Source organism: Vombatus ursinus, unplaced genomic scaffold (assembly GCF_900497805.2).
Source record: "Vombatus ursinus unplaced genomic scaffold, bare-nosed wombat genome assembly UNPS02014807.1, whole genome shotgun sequence".
NCBI lineage: Eukaryota > Metazoa > Chordata > Mammalia > Diprotodontia > Vombatidae > Vombatus > Vombatus ursinus.
Window position 1 is genome coordinate 42,943,935 of NW_020954585.1, and position 22,892 is coordinate 42,966,826.

Here is a 22,892-nt window from a genome sequence, read left to right on the forward strand (position 1 = left end):
GAAAACATTAAGCGCTCCTTTATAGAGCTATGTATCTTCAGGTATCTGTTAAAACTTCCTTACTTACCCTCCTAGTACTTCAAGTGTGGCTGGAAATTCTTGAAACTCATGCACCTTTAGATCATGGAAAAGGCAAGAAATGTGCATCCTAGACCCCAGCTCTGGCTCACAGACTATACCAGAGGTAATTAAAGGAGAGGAAATCAGTTTTTCCCATCTAGCTCATCAGTCTAGCAGGAACACTACCTGCCAGACTTGGGACTTGAAATTGATCTGTATTGTTTTTGCACCACTGGTCTCCAGAAGTCTTGGTTGGCCACTTGAGTCCCTAGCCATAGCCAACACTAGCTGGGAGCCTAGCCATCCCCATCACTTTATGGTAGTTACACAATCTTAGTCAGATGGCAAGGACAATCATTAGAACTTCTCTGTCATCCTCTTTGTCTCTGAATCATCATCATCACCTTGGGCCCAGAGTGACATAATAATAACTCAAATAGATTTTATTTCAAATGAGCAGAACTGCAATTCCTATAGTCAAAAAGCCAAGTCAATCTTCACTAAGTGTCTTCTATGTGCCAGGCACTCTGAGAAGGGAGAGTTCATGCTGATCCAGAGTGGGAAGGGAAGGGTTCTTGGAAAAGCAAAGATCTGATGGACTTTAAAGGATGGATACAATTTAGCTGGGCAGAGAGGAATGGAGGTGTGGCTTTACAGGAATGAGCTTGGCATGACAATGAGAAATAGACAATAGGATGACTTCTTTCTTCTTCAGTCATTTACAGTCATGTCTGATTCTGTGACCCTATTTGGGGTTTTCTTGGCAAAGACACTGGAATGGTTTGCTATTTCCTTCTCCAGCTCATTTTACAGATGAGGAAACTGAGGCAAACAGGATTAAGTGACTTGTCCAGGGTCCCACAGCTAGTAAGTATCTGAGTCTGGATTTGAACTCAGGAAGATGTCTTCCTGACTCTAGGCTAGGCACTCTATTTACTCAAGAGAGACAATATAAGTCTGGAAAGAGAGATACAGCCCAGATTATAAAGGATTTTGAATGCTAAACCAAGGAGTTTAAACTTTAACCTATAGACGGAGTTATAAGTTTTTAAGTAGTAGAATGATTTGGTCAGATCTATTCCTTAGGAAGATTTCCCTAGCAATGCATGCATGATGGGAATAGAATGCAGGCAGAGAGACCAGTAGGGAGGTTCTACTTGCAGTCCAAGACAGAGGTTTTGAGGACCTGGACTCATGCAATGTTCTGAATTAGAAAATCATTGGGGAGGTAAGATTGAAATTATTTAGTACCAATTGGACATAGGGAATAAAGGAGAAGGAAGAATAAGGAATGATAGGGACGTTAATGATAATATCAGCTACCGATGAAAGGAACTTAAGGCAAGGGATCAGGTTCTAAAGAAGAGTTGACCTAATGGTGATCCTTGACATGAATGTTCTATTCTAGAACCCCTCCTTGGTCGTTCAGGCTCTGACTTTATTTACACTTCTTCAAGTGTAAGAGAACCTCTCAGCACACAGGTACCCAAACTCTCCTCTCCTTTACCCTCTGCAAAATCCACCATCTTATCTCAATGTAAAAAGGGTGAAAATGGAGGTTGTGCTGTGGGCCTCTCCCCATCCCCTACCACCTGCCCCCGGTTTCTTCCCTCTGGGATTACCTCCCACTTAAACATTTGTCTATAGCTTGTATGTTTGAAGTCATTTCTCTGTTACAGTGTGAACTCCTGGAGATCAGAGACCCATTTTTTTTCTTTTCTTTGTATCCATAGTGCTTAGCACAGTGCTTGGAACGTGGTAAATGCTTAATAAAAGTTTATTGATGATGATGATAACAACGGTAGTTGTGGAAAAGGAGGGGGAAGTGTCATGCCCACTGAGTGAGCCCTCCCTAGGGATTTTTGCTAGTAGGACAAGGACCACAAAGGAGCAAGGGACAAGCAGTAAATTGGGGGTGGGCAGAATGGATAACTCAGGGGAAGAATTCACCCTATGCCACCATTTGGTTAGCTTCTTTATTTAAAACTGATTTTTATCACGGGGATAGTGACTGGATTTATGGTTTCATTGGCACTGAAAATTTCCAAGAGAGGAAATTCCTTCTCTCAAAGCAAGTTGGCACTTTTTCTACAACTTTTAGTCTCAGAGAGTTGCCTAGGGCACTGAAAGGAAAGGGACTACACAGGGTCACACAGCCAGTATTTGTCAGAGGTTAGACTCCAACCTGGGTCTTCCCGGCTTAGAGGCCAGCTCTCTACCCACTGCACCACACTGCCTCTATTTTTGTTAACCAATCGTTAAACTGTCAATTCTAGCTACTGAAGTATGTAAAACTGTCTTCTAAACACAGCATTCTCTAAATTTGGAATTTGGAGCAAAACCCCAGTTACCCATCCCTCCTGTTGCTCTGGGTGTCTTTACATAGCTGGACCCATCCAAATTTGTGTATGTGCCAGAATGTCTTTCCATTTGAGTCAAGGTGTGAGGGTGTGTCTGTCTAGTTGTTCCTCTGTTGGTTTTTATCTATCATTTCAAAAATAAAAACTGTGTTCATGGAGTCACGTCTATATCATCTTTCAATGTGTTGCTGGGATGTCTTTAGCAGAGATGGGGGCTTTGTGAATTAAAACTTATTGGGCAACCAATGCAGCAAATAGAGATCTATGGAGGGGGGATGGTGGTGGGGTAGAGGTTGTTGGGGGTGGGGGGAGGGCAGTATGAATCTGCTGGTGTCTAGGCTCCAGGATGCACCAGGGACTCTGCAGTCTAGAACTGGCTCCTCTGTGTCTGGTATCACAATGAAAATATTCACATTATTTTTATTTTCCAAAGTTTGCACACACACACACACACACACACACACAGATAGAAACACAAGGGCATGTATACACACACAGTGGTAGAGAAACACACAGATACACTGGCAAAACAAACAAAACCCAAACCATGAACTGATATAAAAAAAAAAGACACATCAACTACCCTCCCTGCTACCCTACCCTTCGTTTTCCCTATCTGCCCCTTTCAAATCCTTTTTAATCACCCTTCTTTTCTGTGTCTTTGTCTCTGTCTGGGCTCCTGTGTCTGTTTCTGTCTCTGTGTCTCTGCATCTCTGTCTCTCTTTGTCTCTGTGTCTAGCTCTTTGCTTCTGTCTCTCTGTGCGTGCCTGTTCTGACCTTCCCTTCTCTCCATCACAACGAATCTTTCCTACCACCCCTTCTCTTCCCTCTATTTCATCCCTCTCTACCCTCCCCTCCCTTCCCTTTTTTCTTCCCTTCCCCCGGACTACATCCCCCAGGCGCCCCCAGACCCTGAGTTGCGCATGCCTCCTGCTCCCCCCCACCCCGTTCTTCCCCCTCCCTCCCCTCCACCTTCCCCCCTCCCCCGCGCCTCCTCTCCCGCATCCCTCCATCCCTCTGCCGCAGCCGCATCGCCACCGCAGCCCTGGTACAGCCGAGCCCGGCCCAGGCCCCTGATCCTACCCCTGTTCCGGCCAGGCTCGGTCCCCTGCCCCCTCCCCTGGGGAACCCAGGTGGCTCAGGTACCCCTCTAGTCTCCAGGTTCCGGGGAACCCCTGCGCCCCCGGCCCGTGCCCCCTCACAGCTGAGGCAGGGGGAAGAGACGAGGAAGAGGAGGAGGAGCCGCCGCAAGATGAAGGATCGGACCCAGGAGCTGCGGAGTGTGAGCTGGGGGGGGAGGGAGGAAGTGGGGTGAGAGAGAATCAGGGGGCAACAAGCACCCCGTTATTTGGGGAGGGGGCATGGAGAAGGCATTGCGATGAGGGGCGGAGAATTCTACGAGAGGTGGCTTAATGGGATGGATATACAGGTTATCTCAGGGGGATTCCAGTATTTCCAGAGTGTACCCCCATATTCTGAGGGGATTGGGAAAGCCTGGGAAGGATTAGGAGACTAAGATAAGAAGAGGAATTTGGGGAGGTAGACTGGGGCCTCTGATACTCTGTATTTCCAAGAGAGTCCCTAATATATGGCAGGGGATGGGACATGTTTAGGAGAGAATAGGGAAGAAGGGCCCCCTGGAGATGGGAGATGAAGGGGTCTGGGGCCCAAAGACTGTCATATGATGACATTTGGGAGAATGAGAGAGACTGTAAGGACTAGAATCGACTTTATTGGTAGCTGTGTAACAAACTGATGTGCCCCAGTGTCTTCAGTGGGAATCTTAATATTGGGGGGAATGAAGAACACTGAACAGCTCAAGAGGAAACCTTGGGTAGCTGAGGAAGAAGAATGTGGGGGAAGGGGCTTGTGTCAGTATGTCCCCCCACCTTTTTTCTGAATGGGAGTTCCTGAGATTTTAAGAACCTGAGAGAGCTTGGAAAGGCCTAGAGGGAGGAGATATAGATAGGCAGCAACTGTAATTGTTAAGACACCCCAATATTGGATTGGGCTTGGGACCAGATATGAGATGTGGGAGAAAGGGGAGTTGGCGGAGAATGGCTCAGGGGAACAAGGCACCGTGATAGTTTGTGTGGGATGGGAAAGCGCCTTGGACTGACAAGAAGGTACTGGGTATGCTGATTGGGGAACGTGATGGGAAGTGGTTTGGGGCAGCAAAAGTCCCCTATGTCTGGGGGAAGGTGAGATGCATGAAGATGATAGAGATAGGAAACTCTGGACCCTAAGGGGCAGTAGGAGACTTGGGGGAAGGATAAGTTTGAGGGGTTGAGGGTCACACGTTTTGTAGAGGAGATGTTGCTATTTTGGAAGGAGAATTGAAAAGCCCAGGTGAGTATGGGATGTGGAATTTGAAGAGGAGGGAGGGGTCCATGGGCCCATGAGGAAGGATTCCAGTGATTAGGAACATTGAGATGAGGACTGAGAGAAACATGGAGACTTGGAAGCATTTGGATAGAAATGAAGGTATTTGGTTTGAAGGGGTGGATGATAATTCAAGGCCTTGTATAAAATTAGGATGCTCCCAGAGAAGGGGGAGAAAAGGGATTGATGGCTGAGGGTAGTGAGAAGGGGCATTGATACTTAGTCCTTGAGATTTTAGAGACAAGAGAAAAGGAATGTTAAAGAAAGTGGTTTAGGAAACTGAGTCGCCTAGTGGAGAGGGAACTGGGACACTTTAGACAGAAGGAAGGAGCTGAGGGTTGGGAGATGTCATTTTGAAGGATAGGGCTCCCCAGATTTTAGGAAGAAGGGATATCAGGGAAAGGGAGACAGGTTATATGGCTTGGGATAAACTGAATTTGTGGGATTGTGGTATAAAAGGAAAGAATGAGAATCTAGAGGGTCCTTGAATATTTTCTGAAAGGGTTATTCTAGGGGGAGGTGAAAGGGGAGGAAACTTCATATCTGAGTGGGCCAAGGAGACACTAGCTGGGATGTGAGGAATTGTGGAGGTGGCAGAATTGTCACCCAAATGTTGGAAGGAGGGGTTGGAGGAGCTGGGGAGTTCTTGGGAGTAGCAACTGGGGGCTGGCACAGTCATTCTGGGAGATCAGGACCTGATATACTTGTTAGTCAATCAATGACCATTTATACCGGTAGGGGGAGGGGTCAGGGTAGGATAGTAAAAGCCTCCATTGCTTTAGGAAGAGTTGGAGGAGTTAAATTCTAGTAAAGAGAAGAGGAAAGCTGGGAGGGGAGAGAGAGGAAGGGGGGAGACTGAGTGAAGATTGTTGTGGCTGTCATATTTTTGGGGTGAAGTTCAAAGGGTATTAGAGGAGACAGATTGAAAGACACTGGGGAGGGAGATACTAGGAAGAACTGGAAAGCTTTGGGGTATAGGGGGATAGTTCAGAGAAATGAGACAGATGTGTCCCCTCTAGGTTTTGGAGGCACATTAGAATGTACTGGGAAACAGCAGGAGGGGAGGACATTATTGGACTGAGGTAGTCATTGATTGGTGACCTAAGCCTATGGAGTGAAGCCTTGGATTTGGGGAAAGGACAGGACTGGAAAGGGGAAAAGAAGAGGGTTGATAGGGGAACCTAGAGAAGGAAAATGATGGAGCCTGTGGGGAAAGGGGAAAGAGGGAGCTGCAGGAATGGTTGGAGTCAGGAGGTTGTAAGAGGTGGAAGTCAGGAGCAGCTGGGCACACCAGAAGGGGCAATGGATGCCTGAAACTGGGGAGGACAGATGGAGGGAAAAGGAGGTAAGGCCTCGAGGGTGAAGATGGAAAAGAACACGGGATCAGGAGGGAACAGGAGCTGGATTGAGAGACTGGGGAGAAATAGAGAGGCCAAAAAACACGGCAGCAGAAAGACTGGGAAAGCAGAAGACTGTAGGAAGAGTTAGGAGAGTGAATGAGCTCAAGGACAAGACACAGAAAACTGCCTTAGATGAAGAGAGAGATTTGGGAAAACGGAGACAGGGACTGGAGCAGGAGTTCCTGACCTGGGTCTGTAGATAGATTTCAGTTGGTCTGTGGTAGTGGATGGGGAAAAATCTATATCTATATCTATATATCTTTTTTTTTCACTAACCTCTAACTGAATTTGAGCCTCCTTCATGTAAACAATAAGCCACAGTAGAATTAGGCTTCACCAGACTACCAGAGAGGTCCATGATTCCCCCTTTCCCCAAAATGTTAAGAACCCCTGTTAGAGTTAGGGTCAGAAAAGGAGATCAGAGACAGGGGTGAAGTGATGACTTGGAGATATGGAGGGATAAAGAACAGAACAGATGGAAGAAGAAGTGAATAAGAAACAACACATACTTGAAGGAAAGAGATATTTAGTGTCAGAACTTAGGGTATAAACGAGAAGGAGATAGTGAGAGGCACCCTGGAGTGAGAAAAGAACTGGGCTGGGAGGAAGCCAGCCCTGGGGGTAAAGGAAAAGGGATGGGGAAGAATGAAGAGGGGGTAAGGGGTGAGATTGGAACATTTAAAAAGTAAGCCAGGAAGGGGGTAAAGGAAAGGGGACCTAGTTCTGGGGAGTGGAAAGGGAAAGGAATTGGAAGAAGGTTCAAGTCATGGGAGGAGAAGGGATGTGGGAAAGGGGCCAGGAGAGAAAGGGGAAAGAGAGAGGGAGGGAATGGAGACGGGATCAAGATAGGGGAGCCGGAAGGACAGAAGCAATTAAAACAACTACTCTTGGCCCCATTAGAACTCAGATTTGGGCATAATTGCCCCAAAGGGAGCTAATATTCTCCCAGGGGAAAGAGAGAAGGGGAGGGGGAGAGAGAGACAGAGAGAGAGAGAAACAGAGACAGAGAGACAGAGAGGGAGAATGTGTGTGCACATGTGCACGCAGGCTTGCGTGTTTTCCATTTGATCTCTCACCCAGTTTGCTTATGTGTCTCTCTGTTTGGGTTGCGATCTCCGTGTCTCTCTGTTTTGGTTGTCATCTCTATATGTCTCTCCATCACCATCTGTCTCTCAGTCACTGCTTCCCTGCCTTTTGCTCATGTGTACTGGCTCTCTCTGCCTCTGTTCCTTTCACTAACTCTCTCACTTAGGTTTGTATCTACCTTCTCTCTGTTTTCTCCATTTTTTTCCTTTCTTTTTCTCCCCTTCTCTCTCTTTTCTGCATCTATCTCTTTATTTTTCCCCTTTCCATCTTGTATTTTTCTGTGTCTCTCCTTTTCTCTCTCTATCTCTCTTCTCCAAACTCTCCCTTCTAGTCTCCCTTATCATCTGTGGGTCTCTGATTCCCAAGGAATTTGGCTTTATGGGGCCCTAAAAGGGTTGGCCCTACCAGGCAGGAGGCAAGACAGGATTTGGATGGCCTCCTCCCTGCTTGCATTTCCCTGAGTGAGCCAGTGCCTGAGTAACAGCTCTTAGGCCGGCTGGAGGCCCAAGCTTTGCACCCTCCTGCAGGCTTACAATCTGGAGCCAGCTGGAGGCAGCAGCCCGAGATCTGGTGTGCTGGAGATATAAGGCAGGGAAACCCTGGGTTGGAGGTTCTGAGAAGGAGGCTTGGGGAAAAGATGAGAGAGGGTAGCTCTGGAAGGGAGGCATCATATAAGCAGCTGAGATTCTCTCACATAGCCTGTGTTCAGGGCCCTCCTCTGCAGGTTACAGAGCCTCAATCTTTCCTTAGAAGATTTTGGAAGTTGTGGGGGTTGGGGAGGAATGGAAAACCACGGACGTTTTCCATTTTCATTTAAAATCTCACCTGCCTGCAACATGCTTTCTTTTAGTCTGGGTCTAATTCCTCTAAGACTGAGAAGCTGTATTCATTTTTCTTGGAATCATACTGAAAAGGGACCTTTTAAGACATTGTAGAGCACCATAATGAAGGGACCTTAGAGGTCAGTGCAGAGGGTCAAAACTTTTTTGGGTTATGGATCCCTTTGACAGTCTGGTGAAACCTATGGACTTCTTCTCGGGATAATGTTTGTAAAAGCACAAAATAAACTATGTATGATTATAGAGGAAGCCAATTATGTTGAAATACAGTTAACAAAATGTAAAAAAAACAAGATCCAGTCCAACCCCGCCCCCCCCTTTTTTTTACAGTAAAAAAAACTGAGGCCTGTGGAGAGGAAGAGAGTTGGTCAAGGATATACAAGCAGTCAATAGCAAAATTGGGACTAAAACCTAGAATCTAATTCCAGAGGTAGTGATTTGAAGTTGGACAAAGACTGATGAATAGCAGTGACCAACCTTGAGATTGGCCCCCAAATGTACATATGACTAAGAGGAAACTGGCACGATGGATTCCTTCCATGAGTGAGCCAGAGAGGAGAAAAAGGAGCCCACCCAAGTGGAGAAAGAGAGATCAGCTACCTGTAGAAACAGCCTGTTGGTGGAAAGCAACATGATTTTCAGACCTTGGGAGAAGACAGGCGTGCTGTGAGGGCCAATAGAAAGATCACTGAAAAAAAAAAAAAGAAGGAAAAAGAAAAAGAAAAAGAAAGATCACTGGTCAGAGAGTCAGGAGGCCTGGATTTCAGTCTTGGCTCTGATCTGAGCAAGTCACTTCAGGTCCCTCAACCTCAATTTCCTCATCTTTTAAATGAGGGTAATAGACTCACATCCCTGCCTCCCTCACAGATCAAACTGTGAAGGAATTCATTGGAGAAGCAGCTGAAGGAACACAAGCTAGGCCTCAAGAAGAAATTTCTAAGGCCATCACAGGATGGAGGGAGGGAGGCTGGGAATAAGAAAGCTCTCAGGTTTTTTGGCCCAGAGGTGGAGGGATCCAGTGACTTATAGAAAGGAGGATAGAATTGAGAATTTAAGCAAAAGTCTCCAGAGGGAGTAGCTTCTTCAGGGAGAGTTTTTCACTTCAACAGTTTTTTATGCAGTACCTGGTTTTCTCCTGAATCATTACCACTCATCCTTATGAGGTCAGAAAGAGCCTTTTGTTGGGGCCTTTGGGAGCCCGGGGCTGAGGTCCATCTTCAGGGGGCAGGAAGGGGAGGTTGGCATGTCCTCCAGGCACTAGTGCTAAAGAAGGTAGGTGTGAGGAGGGAGGAGGAAGAGGAAGAAGAAGAAGATTGACAGGGGTGCCTGAAAGAGATGGGAAGAGAGGGTTGAGAAGAGACAGGTACAGGAATTGAGATTGATGCCAGAGGCCTCAGGAAGGTAGCAGCTAGAGAAGGCAGGAAAAAAAACAGAACAGAAACAGAAAGGGAATATGTGTATATTGAGTTCATCTATGTGTATCCGTGTGTGTGTGTGTGTGTGTGTGTGTGTGTGTGTGTCTTCTGTGCTATGTCTCGTTGTGTGGGTACCTGTCCATGGGTAGATATGTTGAGGTGTATTCTGGTGCAAATTTCCCTGTTGTGTGTGTGTGTGACCATGTACCATAGAGAGGTGTCTCTCCCTGGTATACACCTACCCTATGCTCCTGAATCTGGCTGTGCCCCCATACATATGTTCCTGGGGGATTCTGAGTGTGTCTTAATATGTCTAACTGTTCCCATGTCTATGTGTACCCCTATACATATATTCTTTTTTTTGGTAATTTTTTTTATTCATTTTAAACTTAAATTTAAAGGAAAGGAGAAGAAAAAAAAACATTTCCATGTACACAGCAGAATATGAGAAGATTCAATAAACAACAATAAATTTCCATTTCAAGAAAACCTATGTAATAAATGCTGTACATTTTTTTCAAAGCTACCCAGTTTTTCTTTGCTTCCTTGTAGGTTTTCTTTTGTCCTTTGCTGTGCGCTTTTTACTTTATTTTTTTCCCCTTCCTCCTCCTATCCCTGCTTTAAAGAAGTTTACAGTTAAACTAAGATGTATATATACTTATGTATCTGTAAACATATGCATATATAATACACATATATACTCATACACATATATGTAAGACTGTACTATGCATATTTCCACTTGTCATCTGTTTCTCTGAAGGTAGATAGTATCTTTCTTCATAGGTCCAAGTCTTTCCATGTTTCTCTAAATCAGCCAGCTCATCATTTCCTACACTATAGCAATATTCCAACAAAATCACATCCTGTCTGAGAGATTGTCTATGAAAAATTTTCCCCCAGTTTTCTGCATTCCTTCTATTCTTAGTTATACTAGTTTTATTTCTATAAGAAATTTTTAATTTAAAATAATCAAAATTATCCGCTTTACACTTTAATAATGCTCTCACCATATAATAAAGTTTAAGGTCTGATACTGCTGAATCTCCTTCCTTTACATCTTTTTCCCTTGGTTTCTTTGAAATTCCTAACTTCTTCCAAATGAACTTTGTTATTATTTTTTTCTAACTCAGTGAGATAATTTTTTAGTAATTTAATTTGAATGGCATTGAATAAGTAGATTGGTTAGGTGAAATTGTCGTTTTTTTATTATATTGGCTTTACCTACCCGTGAACAATAAATATTCCTCCAATTATTTAAATCTGACTTTATTTGTATAAAAAGTGTTTTATGTTTATGTTCATATAGGTCCTATGTCTGTTTTGGCAGGTATATACATATATTCTTGGGTATAACTGTGTGTCCATGTTATGTATTAGTGAATCTTCATGTGCTCCCTTACACAAGAATCTTTGGATCTCTTTGTGTCTGTGACTATATGTTTTGATGATTGTGTCTGGTAATATCTGTGTGTATGTATGGATATATGTTGCTTTCTCTGTGAATGAGCACTGAGTGTTTCTATCTTTATGTCAGTGGGGTCTGTGTAGAAATGAAAGCTTGAGATCCCCAAATACTTACCATCCCCAGAAGGGACAGAGGTGGGACCACACCAAGAAGGTTGCACAGCAGCCTCCTTGGGACATGGGAGATACAGGAGCATGTCAACTGAAATCTCTGTCATCTAGGGTTCTGTCTAGTCTCTAACTTCTAGGCTTTGTCTTGGGATTTCACTTGAAAACTCTATTTGGGCTGCATCTGAGGTTAAGCGATGTCTGAGGGCTTTTTTTGTTTGTTTGTTTCCTGAGGCTCTAAGGTTTTTACTTAGACACTAAGGCCTTCTCTAAACTCTGAGACTTTATCTGGGTTCTATTTTGGTTCTGTCTGGGCTCTGTCTAGGTTCTATTCTGTCTGAGTGCTGTCTAGAATCTGTCCAGGTTCTGTTTGAGTTCTGTATGTTTCTGTCTAGGCTGTTTGGGCTCTGCTAAGGTTGTCTAGACCCTGTCTAAATTCCGTCTGAGACTTTACCTGGGTTCTGTGTGGGTAATGTCTAGGCTTTGTTTAAGCACTGTCAGAGACTTTCTGGGTTCTGTCTTGGATTTGTCTTTGCACCCATCTGGGCCTCCACCTCGTCCGCTGGGATCTCTGTCTAGGCTCTCTCTACATTCCCAGGTTCAAATCTGAGGCTCTCTCTGGACAAAATTTGTATGCTTGGTTCTGCCTAGGTTTCATCTTGGGCCCCATCATAGTTTGGGCTCTTTTGGAATCACTTTCTAGGGTGTCATTTTGAGGTTTTGTCTGGGATATGTCTTAGGATCTGGACTCCTAGCCGGATTCCTGTAGGACCACTAGCTTGGGTTGCTCTGGGGCTCTCTATGGACGCCAGACACTAAGATAGACATGCTTAGGGTGGCAGACCCTGGATTTGACCTGAAGGACCTTCTTTGCCAGGACCAAAGGAGGGTTGGGAGTCCATCCCTCTTTCTGCTCTTCTGTTCTATCTAGACCTAGGTACACTGAGACTTAGGGGGATAGAAGCAGGCTGTAGAACAGGTGGGAGGGATGTGTGTGTCTGTCAATGTGTGTGTGTGTGTGTGTGTGTGTATGGGCCTTTGTGTGTTGGTGCATGTCTGTGTGTATCAGTGTGTGGGTGGATGACAGCAGTTCGTGTATCAGTGTGCGGGTGTGTCTGTCAGGGTGAATGTGTGAGTGTGTGCCTCTTTATGCCTGTGGGTATTGGGGGTGGGGGGCTGAACAGTGCCACAAGAAAATCCAAGCAATAGAAAGTAAGTGGGTGTCAAGTTAGAGGAATGAAAGGCAGAGAACTGCGTGGAGTGGAGTTGGGGGGGGGGTGAGGAGAAGAAGAGCATTGCTGAGGCCTGCGCAGGACGTCAGGGCTGAAAAATCGTGTGAGGTCTCTGCCTTCTCCTGTTCTCTCCTGTCCCAGCTCCCCGGCTATGGCCCTGACTGTGTCTGGCTCCCCACAGGCGGGCAGCCAGGCTGTGACCTTGCAAAGGGGACACAGTCAGCTGAGGGAGGAGCAGGAGGGACGTGGGGAGTGGGGGACCTTAAGGGGAGAGGCTGAGGCTGAGCCAAGCCACAGTGGGTGAAAAGATGAAAAGAACCAGGGCGGGGTACGGACAAGTCACCTCCCCCTACCCATACCCAGTTCTTGAATTTCATGGCAGGGAAACAAAGAAACAGGATTCTCTCTCTTTTTCTTGGCCCCAGAGCTGGAAGGGCTTGGATGAGGGGGACTTGGGGGGAGGGTAGTGGCTTTGACCTTGACGGGACAGAGATGCACACGACCTACCTTTGCTTTCCAGGCGAAAGACAGTGATGATGAAGAGGAGGTGGTACATGTGGACCGGGATCATTTCATGGATGAGTTCTTTGAACAGGTAAAAATTTCATAGGAGACTCCAGTCCCTGTCCTGTCAGGCATCCCAGCTCCCACTTCCTTCCCCAACCCCAAATCCCAAATCTCCAGGCTTCCTCTCCCTCTGGGCCTCATATACCCACCAAACTTCCTTGAGTATTTTTTTTCCTTGCTAGAACTATGATTTCATGGATGTCAGGAGCTCTCTATAAAGAATTCCCCAGACCAATGCAGACTGACTATTTCTTGGCAAATTATAGTTTTAGAGCATTGCCCGGAGAGTCACAGAGCCAGCATATGGGGGCCTTGAACCTAGGTCTTTCTGACTCTGAGGTCAGCTCTCCCCGCTTGGGTTTTTGTCACCATTAACCCCATACTACCAATGAATCAGAGACATTCTCACCTCCCCTTCAAGGCCCAGGACCCTTCCTCTATTGCCAGCACCTCTGGGCCCTTCCACGTGTTATCCTGAGTCTCTCCACCCTTGCCATGCATCTGTCCAAACTCTACAGGTAGAAGAGATCCGAGGCTGTATTGAGAAGCTGTCTGAGGATGTGGAGCAGGTGAAGAAACAGCACAGTGCCATCTTAGCTGCCCCCAACCCCGATGAAAGTGAGTGGGGGGAGCGCCAAGGAACTTGGACCCAGGCTGGGAAGGGGTCCTTAAGCCAGGACAGGGGGAGGGATGAAGGTCATCTGGACCTCCATTGGCTCATTGTCATCATCAGTTACCCAGTTCTATGTATTCTGCCTCCACAGTATCTCTGGCATCTACCCCTTCCTCTCTATTATCACTGCTAACACATTTTTGTACAGGCCCTAACCTGTACCTGTAGCCTACCTGGAATATTCCAATAGGTTTCTCAGTGGGTCTTCCCACCTCTCCCTCCTCACCACCCTCATCTATCTGTGCTTCCAGAATACTCGTTCTTACACATAGATCTAGTCGTGCCTCTCTTCTAATAAAAAAAAATTAACTAATTCTCTATTTCCTCAAAGTTCGAACTCTTCTGACCTCCATAACTAATGCTAACATGCTTTCCCAGCTTTATTTCTTATTATGCCTCCTCACATCCTTCAAGTGGACCGTACTCTGTCTCCTAAACATGCCCTAAGCTTTTCTGCCTCAGTACTTTTCTTCAGGGTTCCCTCTGCCTATATGTTCTCTCCTTTCCTTTTCACTGTTGAATTTCTCCCCACCCTGTAGGCCCAGTTCAGAAAGCCTTGTCCCTCCCCAACCCCATTGTTGGTAGTGACTTTCCCCTTGGACCTCACATAGCACTTTATTTTACATATCCATAAAATATTTACAAGTAATATCATGTACAATATATAGCTAACTGTATTTGTCTCTCATCCTCTTGCTAGATTGAAAGGTCCGCAAAGGCAGGTGCCATGTCTAACCCTCTGCCCCCAGCTACTCCAGGACAAGACATATTTCACCTACGTCCCTTTTTTTCTCCACTTCTTGCGTCAACTCTCTCCAGGGTTTCCTCATCCCCCTAATAAAAAGTTGATGATAGTGAGAGGTCCCATTTCACAAGCACTTTTTTTACAAGATGCTTTCCTCGTCTCAACACTCAGCTTGAAAATGTCAGTTGGGGATATGTGCAAAATGGAGCAAGACTTACAAGTCTTATCTCCATTTTACAGAGGGGGAAACTGAGGCCCAGAGAAAGGAGGGTCACCTGGCTAGTAAATTATCTAAGCTGGGACTTGAACTTTTTCTTGAACATGGAACCAGAGATCAAGCCCATCAGTGAAATGAGGTTCACACAAGTAAAGTAACTTATTCAAAGCAGCAAATGGCAAAGCTGAGATTCAAACTTGCAGCCTCTGAGTCTAATTTCAGTCCTTTTTTCATTTCAGTACACCAGCCCCTCAGGTATTCCGACAGGTCCAATGTTCTCTCTACTACATCATGGTCACTCTCTGATGATATAATTTTCCTGTTCTATCCCCTCCATCTACACAGTCTTGGGGTTGTCAGAACAAGGCCTTCATGACTGACTCCTGTCTCATCATCATCCTCACCCACCCTGTGATTGGCTTCCTACCACTTCACCCCCCAAAAAAGCTCTACAGGTTTTCACTCACTTGTGAAGGACAAGAGTACAAATCTAGTGTTTCCACATTCCCCGTGATTAGCTGAAGGAAGTGGGAATGTTTAGCCTGCAAAAGAGAAGCTGCCTTCAAGTAGTTTGGATGCTGTCACATGGAACCGTAATTAAACTTGTTCTTCTGGGCCTCAGAGGGCAGAACAAGGAGCAATACTAAAAACTCAAACTGATAAAGATTTACAAAGTACTTTCCTCACAATGACCTGGGAGGTAGGTAGTATTATTCCCATTTTACAGAGGAGGAAACCGAGATTCAGGGAGATTAAATTATTTCTCCCAGGATCACACAGCTATTAAGTGGCAGAGCCATGACTCAAACCCATATCTCTTGACCCTAAGTAGAAAACCACAGTGCCTCTTTCAAAGATGCAGATTTCTGCTCCATGTTAGGAAGTTTTCCCCTGTAAATTAGAGATAACCAAGAGTATAATGGGCTATCCTGGAAAGTAGTAAGTTCCTCATCATTAGTTCTCCATAAGTGGAAGCTAGATGATCATTTGTCAGGGGCTTTACACACATACACACACACACACACACACACACACTCACAGAGAGACAGAGAGACAGAGAGAAAGGGAGAGAGAGAGAGAGATCTTAGTCAATTATGGTTTGACCAGATGAACTCTGAGACCCTTTTGGATTCAAACTTGACCTTTTCCCTCTTTTCCCTCTCAGAGACCAAACAGGAACTGGAAGACCTGACTGCAGACATTAAGAAGACGGCCAACAAGGTTCGATCCAAGTTGAAAGGTGAGGAACATAACCCTAAGACCTTGGGGTCTCACTGATTTAGTCTTTGGGGGAAAATACTATCCCTCCACCAAGAGAAAAAAAAAAATACCATCTCCTACATAGATTTACAGGTAAATCCCATATTTTATCCAGACTCCCAAACAGTAGAAACTCATACCCTGTCACTGACCACTGAGAAACAAACAGGTGATGGGGAAGTAAGCTCTCCCCTTCCCACTAAAAAAGAATAGAGATTCTGTCTGCAATGGCTACCAGTAGCCGGTGTTTTCATGTGTTTTCATGATAGGTGTGTCTCCTATCTGACTGGCACCAATTCAAAAAAACTCACCCATTTCTCCAGAATCCTCAGGGAATGAACTTTGAGCCCTGGACAGTATGAGCTCAACCTTACCCCACTCAGCAAATGCTTGTGAAGTCTTTGCCTGAGTACTGTTTCGCACCTCTCTGTGATATAGTGGAAACAACTTGGGGCTGGAAGTCATGAGACCTGCATTCTGAATTCTAATCCTGGTCTCTGTTACCATGTGACCTTGGAGAAGGCATTTCCTTTCTCTGGGCCTCAGTGTTCCCATCTATAAAATGAAGAAGTTGGTCCTGGATGCTCTTTAAGCTTTTTTCCAACATTCTATAGTTCCTTATTCTGAGATTCCATCCAGTTCTGACACTTGTGTTCTATGTTCCAAGTTCCCTTCCAGTTAGGACATTCTGTGTTCTAAAGTGGCTTCTAGCTCTGATTCTAGAGATTATCTATTGTTGGGGTTCCCAGCCTATGACCACTGACCATAATGGAGGGCCATGGAGTAATTATTGCAATTACTTTGCAACATATTCGCAAAATTATTGCAGAGTCCACACATTCTTGTATACTCGTGTTTAGTCATTGATGAAGTCCATTTTTTCAGCTTCTGGATACTAGCAGTACAATAAAATATATTAGGCAGCGAGGTGGTGCAATGGATGGAGCCCTGGACCTGGAGTCGGGAAGACCTGAGTTCAAATTTGACCTCTGACACTTGCTAATTGTGTGATCCCAAGCAATTCACTTAACCTCTGTCCGCCTCAATTTCCTCATTTATAAAATGGAGGCAATAATAGCACCTATTTCCCAGGGTTATAATGAGGATAAATTGAGACAATATTTGTTAAGTGCTTTGCAAAGCTTTAAATGCTATGTAAATGCTAGTTACTATTATTATTACATGAGTTCATAAATGTGAAATGCTTTGCAAACCTTAAAGCACTATATGAATTCTAGATATTATTATTATTATTGGAAAATCATGTGAAATGTTTTGATGTTAAAAAGAGCTCTTTATACTTGAAAAGGAAACTGTTATAGGCACTGGAGACGGAGGATCTGGGTTCAAATCCCACTTCTGACACTTAGTACCTGTGCCATCTTGGACATGTTACTTCACTTCATCTGTAAAATGAGGGGATGGGCTTGGCAGTCTCTGAGTTCAGCATCGGTGACCCTATTGAAATAGTCCAATCATAAGATCCTAGATATGAACTGGGAAGGATGTGCGAAGTCATCCGTCCCATCTCCTCTTTTTACGGCTGAGGAAACTGAGGCTCAGAGAAGGGAGATAACTTTCCCAAGGCCACCGCAATAAGAGAGGCCAGAAGTGACCTCTTGCTCAAGGTCTTGGGGTAAGGATATAGCAAACTCAGGATCTGAATCCAGGTCCCCTGACCCCAAACTCAGTGCTCTTTCCACACTGCCACCAAAGTTGCACCCGCTCATTTTATTTATGAAGTTTTATTGATGCTTTTTGTTTTTTCAACACCAAAGTCATTCCCTGTTTAATCCCACCCCCTCCCCACCCCCTCCTCTCAACCACCAGAGAACTCTCCTGAACAAAGAAAAGCATTTAGGCAAAACTGACTAACACAGGGACCTCATCTGAGACCATGGGCAACATTCCAAACCCGGTATGTAAATCTGACACTCAGTTTGTCAAATCACTCCATTTTACAGAACAGGAAACTGAGGTCCAGACTGACTTGCCCAGGGTCACCAGTAAGTCACAGCTAGAGGATGAGTGCATGTTCTGACTCTTAAGTCAAGTTTCCTTCCCCTACAACATGGAACCTCCTGAGCAATGTGACTGCCTCCGGTCATCTTAAATCTGCCATTGACTGGCAGGCCACTAGTTATTAATCTCTGTCGTATGGTCCAAGCTCCATGCATAGATGGGAGAGCCAGTGTTGTTAGACACAGCCCTTAGGCCTTAAAATGGCCCAAAAGGTTCCTACATTTCCAATCTTCTACACTTTACGCCCCCCTCCAATGCAGTCTATGATCCAGTTACACTGGCCTGCGTGAAACTTTCTCCTACATAAAACTCCATCTGTTGGCTCTGTGCATTTTACACTGGCTGTGTACCCTATTCTTGAAAAGCTCTCAGTCATCACCTCTACCCTTAGCTTCCTTCAAATTCCATCTTCTTCAAGAGGCCTTTCCTGGTCTCTTCCCTCCCTCCACTTAGTACTTTCCCCTCTGATATTTCCATTTATCAATTTTACATCTGTGCATTTATCTCTATACGTACATAGTTACTTACATGACTTCTCCCCCTCCCCCATTAGAATGTAAGCTCCTTGGGGGCAGGGTTTTTGTGGGGTTTGGGTTGTTAGTTTGTTTGTTTTTTTGCCTTTCTTTGTGTCATCAGTATTTGGCACATTGCCCATTGTATAGTAAATGCTTATTAACGTATACATCATTAAGGGAAGATTGAATTTCATTTGACAGTTTTAGGCTCAAAATGTATTTTATCACATCCCCAATTCTTAGAAGACTGGGAATCAGTGCATGGCTATTCTCAGTTATAGAAGATGACTGTTACCCAAGATGTGCTTCCTCATGCATTCCAGATAAATTGAAGCTTGTTACAGGAAGCTATGATTAGGTTGGGAAGGAGGGTCATAGGAACTCTTGTGGGTCACCCCTCCCTGCCTGCTGGCCTCCCCTTTGCCCTGCCCCACACTCTTCACTCTGCTTACCTGCTCTCCCGGCAGCGATCGAACAAAGTATTGAGCAGGAGGAAGGACTCAACCGCTCTTCGGCTGACCTTCGTATCCGAAAGACCCAGGTAGGAGGGAACGACCCCTCCCCAGGAATGGTCCCTACCCATCCTTTGCCCCAAGCAGTAGCACAGTCTCATGGAGTCATCCCTGGCCTGCCCAGATGGGTCTTCACCTCTTGATCATCTGACTTGTCAGAAGCCTGCCCAGCCCTGAGCTTTGGAGGGGCACAGTCAAAAACCATGGCCCTATTCTTGTGAATGGTGCCCATTTCCAAACTAGGGGGTGCAAGGTAGAGGTGGAGAGGGGGAAATGGGACTTAATCAACTCCCCAGACCTGACCTTCTCTCTCTCTGCTCTCTATTTTTTATTCTCTTTGCCTACCTTTTCTCCACCCATCAACCACTTCCCCAATGTCACTTAATCTTTGTCTCTTAATCTCTGGCCTGTCCTATCTGCATCTCTTTCCATCCTTCTCTCCCCTATCTTACCTCTGCTTCTCCGTTCATCCTCATTATCTCTTTCTACCTTCATCCCGGTATCTCTCTCCCACTTCCTCCGCCATCTTTCTCCTTTATCTTCTCTGTCCACCTTTTCCTGCCTTTCTCTTCTCATCTCTCTTTCTCCTCTTCTCCTGCCCTTCTCTTTCTTATCCCTTTCTTTTCCTCTTCTCTTCTCTCTTTCCTCTATCTTCCCCTCCTCCTCCTCCTTCTCTCTGCCTCTTTCTCTCTTTCTTTCTCTCTCCCTTTTCCTCCTCTGTCTCTGTCTCACTCTCTCTGTCTCTCTGTCTCTATCTCTGTGTCTCTGTCTTCCTCTCTCTGTCTGTCTCTGTCTGTCTGTCTGTCTGTCTGTCTCTCTCTTTCCCTTTACTTGCCTCCTCTCATGCCTTTCTCTCTTGGCCTTACCTGGGGGTCTATTCCTCCCCCCACCCCCTAAAGCACTCCACACTGTCCCGGAAGTTCGTGGAGGTGATGACTGAATATAACGCAACGCAGTCCAAGTACCGAGACCGATGCAAGGACCGGATCCAACGACAACTCGAGATCAGTGCGTACTTGGCCCTCCCCTCCCTGCCCACCTAACCTTCCCCAAATTATGACTTGCTCCTGGTCTGTGCTTGAGGCTCGTAGACCCTGGGGCCAATCTGGGACCTACAGTTCCCGGAGGCGAATGGGGTGGGGAGAGAGGTCTAGACTGAGGCTGAGCCCATCTCTTTTAGTCCTCCACTAAAGACAGGCTTGGGGGTTCCACTAGGCAAAGACCCTTCCCTGGGTATCCATCCAGTCTTCCCTTCAACTGGCCCCCTCCCTGGGCCATTCCCAACCCTACAACATCCCTTTCTCTCTGCAGCTGGAAGGACCACAACTAACGAGGAACTGGAGGACATGCTAGAGAGTGGAAAGCTGGCCATCTTTACGGATGATGTGAGGGAGGGACCGGGTGGCGGGTGGGGGCAGCCTCGGCATTCTGCGATTATCCTGCAACCTAGCACAGAACTATTTTGGCTCATTTATCCGTGTCCAGAAACAGTTCCTAGGGACTCTCCCTCCTCTTGGGTTCTGTATTATTATTTTTTTCTCATTCAAACCCTGTATTTCTGTCCTGACATCTTTCTGCCCCCTTCCCTCTCCATATCTTCCTCTTTCTGTCTTTCCCATCTCTCTCTCTTACACAGTAATCAATCAATCAGTCAACAAGCATTTATTAAGTACTGACTGCATGCCACATATGGGTCCCTTAATTGTTGGGATGGGTCCTTGATAGTGTCTATGGGATAAAAGAGTTCATTTGCAATGAAGGGGATGCATCTGATATGTCTGCTGCTGAGGCCCATTCTTCATTGCCATCCCCACCCCCACCCCCCAGATCAAGATGGACTCACAGATGACCAAGCAGGCTCTGAATGAGATCGAGACAAGGCACAACGAGATCATCAAGCTGGAGACCAGCATCCGGGAGCTGCATGACATGTTTGTAGACATGGCCATGCTTGTGGAAAGCCAGGTAGAGTTGTGTGACTCCAGTCTGTTGGCCCTCTCCAGACCTTTCCCCTGCTACCTTTGGCACTGGACCACTTGGAGCCACACGGGGCCCTTATTTCTGCAGGGGGAGATGATTGACCGAATTGAGTATAACGTGGAGCACTCTGTGGACTACGTGGAGCGGGCTGTGTCCGACACCAAGAAAGCCGTGAAATATCAGAGCAAGGCCCGGAGGGGGAGAGGGTCGGGCTGGAGCCGGGCCAGGACTGGGTGGGAGGGAAGGAAGGGAAGGAAGCTGGGGATTGAGAGGCAGAAGGCTGGGGTTGAGGGCAAGAAGTATGAGGTAAGTGGTGAAAAAGGGTGGAAGGACCTAATCTCCTGCTCTGACCTCTTCCTTGTTTCTGTTTGTCTTTCTCTCCTGCCCTCTTCCTATGTCTACATCCCCTTTCTCTCTTCACCTTCCACCTCATCCTCTTTGACCCTGCCTGTCACCTGCTGCCATCTTTGTTTCTCCTGTTTCACCTTCTTCTTCTTTCTCTCCTTCCCTTTCTCCTCTCTTTCTTCTTCTAACATCTTTTTTCCTCTACCTCCTCCTTTCTTCTGTCTCCCCCACCCATCTCTTTGCATTCCTTCCTTCTCTCTCTCTCTCCTTTTTTTCTCCTCTCTATTCCTGTCTCCATCCTCTTCCTGTCCCACTTCTCCTTTCATCTTCTCTTTTTTTCTCCTCTTTCTAACCTCTTCCCTTCTTTTCTCTTCTGCCTTTCTTTTCTCTCACCTTCTTCCTTTTTTACCTCTTTCATCTTTTTACTTCTTCCTGTTCTTCTTTTACCTTCTCCTTTCTTTTACTGCCTTCATTATTTCCTTTTCCACCTCATCTCAAACTGTCTTTCCCCTTCTTCCTGTTCATTTTCTCCTTTTTTCTTTCTCCTCTAATCCCTTTCTTTCCTCTCCCCTTCTCTTCTCTTTCCTTTCTCTTCCCTCCTCTCTTCTTCCCTCCTCTTTTCCCACTTTTCTTCTTCTCCCTTTTCCCTCCTCTCCTTACTTGCTTCTTCTCTTACCTCTCTTCTCTTTCCCCCGTCTTCCTCTTTCCTTTTTTCTTTCTTCCTCTCCTCCCCCCTTTACCTCCTCTTTCCTCCAATTTACCTATTCTTTCTTCCTTTTCTCATCTCTCCCTCTCCTCCCCTTTCCTTTCTTTCTTCCTTTCCTCCTCCCTTCCTGTCCCTTCTTTCTCCCCTCCTTTTCCTTACTCTTTTTCTCTTCTCCACTCTCCTTTCTCTTCTTCCTTTCCTCCTCTCTTTCCTCCCTCTCTCTGTTTCCCTCTACTTTCTCCCACCTGCAGAAGAAAATCATGATCATCATCTGCTGTGTGGTGCTGGGGGTGGTGCTTGCATCGTCCATCGGGGGGACGCTGGGCTTGTAGACCTGTCCCCTCACTTTCCCCTCATCTTCCCAAGACCCTCTCACCGGAATGGGAGCAATACCCCTCCCCTCATCCATCCATCCATCTCCAGGCTTCCCCCAGCCCGCCCCCCTTCTTCTACTCCAGTCTCAGCCCCTAAGATTGGATCCAGGCAGTCCCCTTCCCCCTTCCGCCCATAATGTGGACCTGAGCAATCCCCTCCCTGCCCTACCACGACCCTGAAGTGGGACTCCCATGTCCCATGCCCCCTCTCCGCATGTAGATTACAGCAGGCATGAGCCCTCGCCACCTGCCTCTCCCCACACAGGCCTAGCACCATGGGGGCCCACGTGCTGGCGATGTGTAGGGTGGGCACATGTGTGCTGGGGTGTGCGTGCACGCTGGATCCCCCCCACTCCTCTCCCCCATCGCCCCATCCCACGTGTCTGCCTGTGGCCTGAACTGTCATATACATCGTGACCGAGTGTATCCCTTCATCAGTCCCCACTGTGTGCGTCCAATCCAGATTGTAGGGGCTCTGATAGTGGGAGAAGGTCGGGCATATATGTGGATCTATAAGCACACTCACTGGCACTGACCAAGTTTGTCTGAGGGACAGCTTCCGCATCCACACACACATGCACGCACACACGCTGGTCTGTATGCTCATCAATTGTAGATGACTTTCTG

General features: G+C 46.3%; 1 protein-coding gene across 1 annotated transcript; it reads left to right on the top strand.

Moving 5' to 3' along the window:
* Positions 1-3,637: 3,637 nt before the first annotated feature.
* STX1B (syntaxin 1B) lies at positions 3,638-22,223 on the top strand. Its single transcript, XM_027874645.1, has 9 exons — positions 3,638-3,702; positions 12,870-12,944; positions 13,435-13,534; positions 15,717-15,791; positions 18,816-18,889; positions 19,760-19,868; positions 20,172-20,245; positions 20,688-21,146; positions 22,143-22,223. The coding sequence occupies exons 1-9, from the start codon at positions 3,673-3,675 to the stop codon at positions 22,221-22,223; spliced, it is 1,077 nt and encodes a 358-aa protein (XP_027730446.1). The 5' UTR covers positions 3,638-3,672.
* The last annotated feature ends 669 nt before the right edge of the window (positions 22,224-22,892 follow it).

Coding starts and splice junctions, on each gene's coding strand:
- STX1B (XM_027874645.1), top strand. CDS start 3,673: ATGAAGGATCGGACCCAGGAGCTGCGGAGT. Junction 3,703..12,869: donor GGACCCAGGAGCTGCGGAGT/GTGAGCTGGGGG, acceptor TTTGCTTTCCAG/GCGAAAGACAGTGATGATGA. Junction 21,147..22,142: donor TTGAGGGCAAGAAGTATGAG/GTAAGTGGTGAA, acceptor TCCCACCTGCAG/AAGAAAATCATGATCATCAT.